General features: G+C 50.8%; 1 protein-coding gene across 1 annotated transcript; it reads left to right on the top strand.

Annotated features, from left to right (window-relative positions):
* The first annotated feature begins 395 nt into the window (after positions 1 to 395).
* LOC109939576 (uncharacterized) lies at positions 396 to 2,300 on the top strand. Its single transcript, XM_020537762.3, has one exon. It carries the CDS (start codon positions 779 to 781, stop codon positions 1,295 to 1,297), a length of 519 nt encoding a protein of 172 aa, XP_020393351.1. The 5' UTR covers positions 396 to 778; the 3' UTR covers positions 1,298 to 2,300.
* The last annotated feature ends 299 nt before the right edge of the window (positions 2,301 to 2,599 follow it).

Below are 2,599 nucleotides of genomic sequence, written 5' to 3'. Positions count from 1 at the left end.
AATCACGTATGCCTTAGCGCATCTGGTTTCGGCTTGTTTCGGTCGAATCACGCCGAACAAACTATCAGTGCCGAAATCAGTTAATTTCGGTATGTCGCTTCTTGCCCGGATCCGAATCTTTGGATATAAGTGATTAGCGATTAATTTGGTTCGCTAAATTCGAAGCATGTCATGTGTCTTCGTGTAGCGCATCGATCCGTTATTCAGCGCTAAAAATCGGGATCTAAAAATACTTGTGATTTCTGGAAATTAAAAAAAACAGAAAAATCAAAAAAAATTCAGTCGGCTCTATCCTCCACGCCGCTCTCTATCTAATCCTCATCCATGTGGGATATTTTCCAGCCGACGTCGCGCTCTGGAATCCGGTGTCTTCCTCAATACGCTCCTCCCAAGTCCCAAGTCCCACACGCGCCCTCATCCTCTCAGCTCCCTACAGAAATATCCCAGCTCGCGCCCTCCCTGCTCTCCCCTCGGTGCCGCGCCCAGCTTCTCCTCCCCATGGCCGCGGCTCCCTAGCGCTCGCCTATCTGCTCGCGACGCACGCCCAGCCTCTCCCACTCGAGTTCCTCTGCTTCTTCCCCCTGTGTCACGCCCTGGCCATGGACATCGGTATCGACGAGCTCACCCTGAGTTACCTGGCCTGACCGACTTCCTCTGCTCCTGCGTGCCCCATCTCGTTGCAGCTCCATGGTGCTCGGACTCAGCTCAGCGCGCCGTGGAGCTCCCTGTTTAGCGCAGGTTGAATCTCCCAAGAACTCGCGTCCCTCTGTTCGCCGGAATGGTGCCCCTTCTGCTCAGACTGCGTCTCCCTCTGCTCACGCGCTCCCCTGTTCATCTCACTGCGCATGCAGCGGTGTTCGGCTCCAGCTCGCCGGACCTCCCTGCCCAGCTCCCAGCGTCGAGCTTACCTCTGTCCATGCCGCGCGCCCTTCCTGCTCGCCGCGTCGCGCCCCAGCTCTCTGGCGTGCCGAGCTCGCCCTACGCGCGCTACAAGTTTCCTTCTCCAATCGCCGCGCGCCGCGCACGCTGCTTCCTGGAGCTCGGCCGTGACCTCGCCGTCGTTCATCAGCTCCAGCGCACAGCCGAACTCCCCTGCCTCCCATGGCCGAGTGTCCAGCTCCCTTGTTCCCTGATTTCTGCGCGCCGCACGCGCCTCTCCCCGAGCTCGCCCAAATCAGACAGTGTCTCCCTCAGCTCGATCCCTGTCGTGAAGCTTTCTGGCTCGCCGGCGTTTCACCCGTGCGCGCACGTTCCTGCCGAGCTCGGTCCTGTCCATCTTGCCGCGCTCGGTCTCTAGCTCCATGTGCGCGCCGTTGTGAGCTCGTCAGCCACCCACCGTTGCCTTGTCACAGAACCCCCAACGCCGTCATCCATGGTCGCGACCTCGCCAAATGCGTTCATCGCTTGGCCCTATGTCGTTTGGCTCGTCGACCTTGTTCGCTGCCGCGCGCGCTTGTCCCTGATGCTTCTCGCACGGTATTTAGATCTCGTCGATTGGCTCCGCCATCCTTGTTTCCCTCTGGTCGCGATAAAATCTTGTCCCACCAGGTCATCGGGCGCTGTTCCTAGCTCACTATAGAGTTTGCTGGGCTCGCCATATATTTAAATGTCGTCAAAGGTTCGCGTGCAACTGTGATCTCGTCGTGTCCGTCGGTCTTCAACTTCAGCGACCACTATCATTTTCATCGGCAACATCGTCGTTGTCTCCTTGGTGCTCGCTGCCGACTCCGCTACCTATTTGAACTAGAGTTTGTCGTCATCTTACCCATGCCGTGGCCGCAACTTCCTATGTTCCTAGTCCACGTCGTCGTCCAGTTCGGATTATTTTTGTGTGGAGGAAGGTGGAGCTGTAGATGAAGGATAAAGCGAAGTCCAATGCGCTGCTCACTAGGCGTTCGACAAAAGGCTCAAATCAGAGATTGTTGCTGTTTTGAAAATATCAAGCCTGAGTTAGTGATGGTAAGTAATTTCGCATTTTAGGTTAATTAGCTAAATTGATCGATGCCGTAGGATAAAAGAGGTCTCAATAAGTCTCAGTATTATGGGACTGTAGGTGTTAAAAATGAAAAGTTTTATTAGTATATATGATACACAGGTTAACCGGTAAATCAGTTTAGAAAGTTAATGAAAGTTCTTCTATCAAATTTTATAAGTGTTAGGTGCCCAAGAATTTTGAAGTTAAAATTATAAGTCGTTTAGTGTGTTCTCTAGATTAGGTATGATATTTTATGTGTTGATGAAATATTTTAATCACTTATAAAGATGTAATCTAATTTATAAAGCAAGGGATAAGTTTAGGATTTAATGAATTAATTGATAAATTGTGATTAGACTAATTGTATTTCATGTGTATAGTTTGTGGTTCGTAATGTTTGCGTTAGGTACGAGAAGCGTAATTATTGCGCTTAGTCATACGTCGATAACTAGTATTTTCGTATAAAATTGTACAACGCCTCGCCGCTGGGTTTTTAAATCCGCTATCGCGTAACACTATTTAGGTTTGTAATATTTCTGTCGATATGCATTCATGTGCATAATGCATTTCATTTAGGTACGTGAATTAATCGCGTGATGCGGAAGACGACCCAAGTCGACCCCA

Source organism: Zea mays, chromosome 5 (genome assembly GCF_902167145.1).
Source record: "Zea mays cultivar B73 chromosome 5, Zm-B73-REFERENCE-NAM-5.0, whole genome shotgun sequence".
NCBI lineage: Eukaryota > Viridiplantae > Streptophyta > Magnoliopsida > Poales > Poaceae > Zea > Zea mays.
Note: the sequence above shows the minus strand (reverse complement) of the source record. Positions and strands in the feature narration are given on the sequence as shown.

Bases quoted from the DNA above. Each gene is read 5' to 3' on its own strand.
- LOC109939576 (XM_020537762.3), top strand. From the start codon at position 779: ATGGTGCCCCTTCTGCTCAGACTGCGTCTCCCTCTGCTCACGCGCTCC.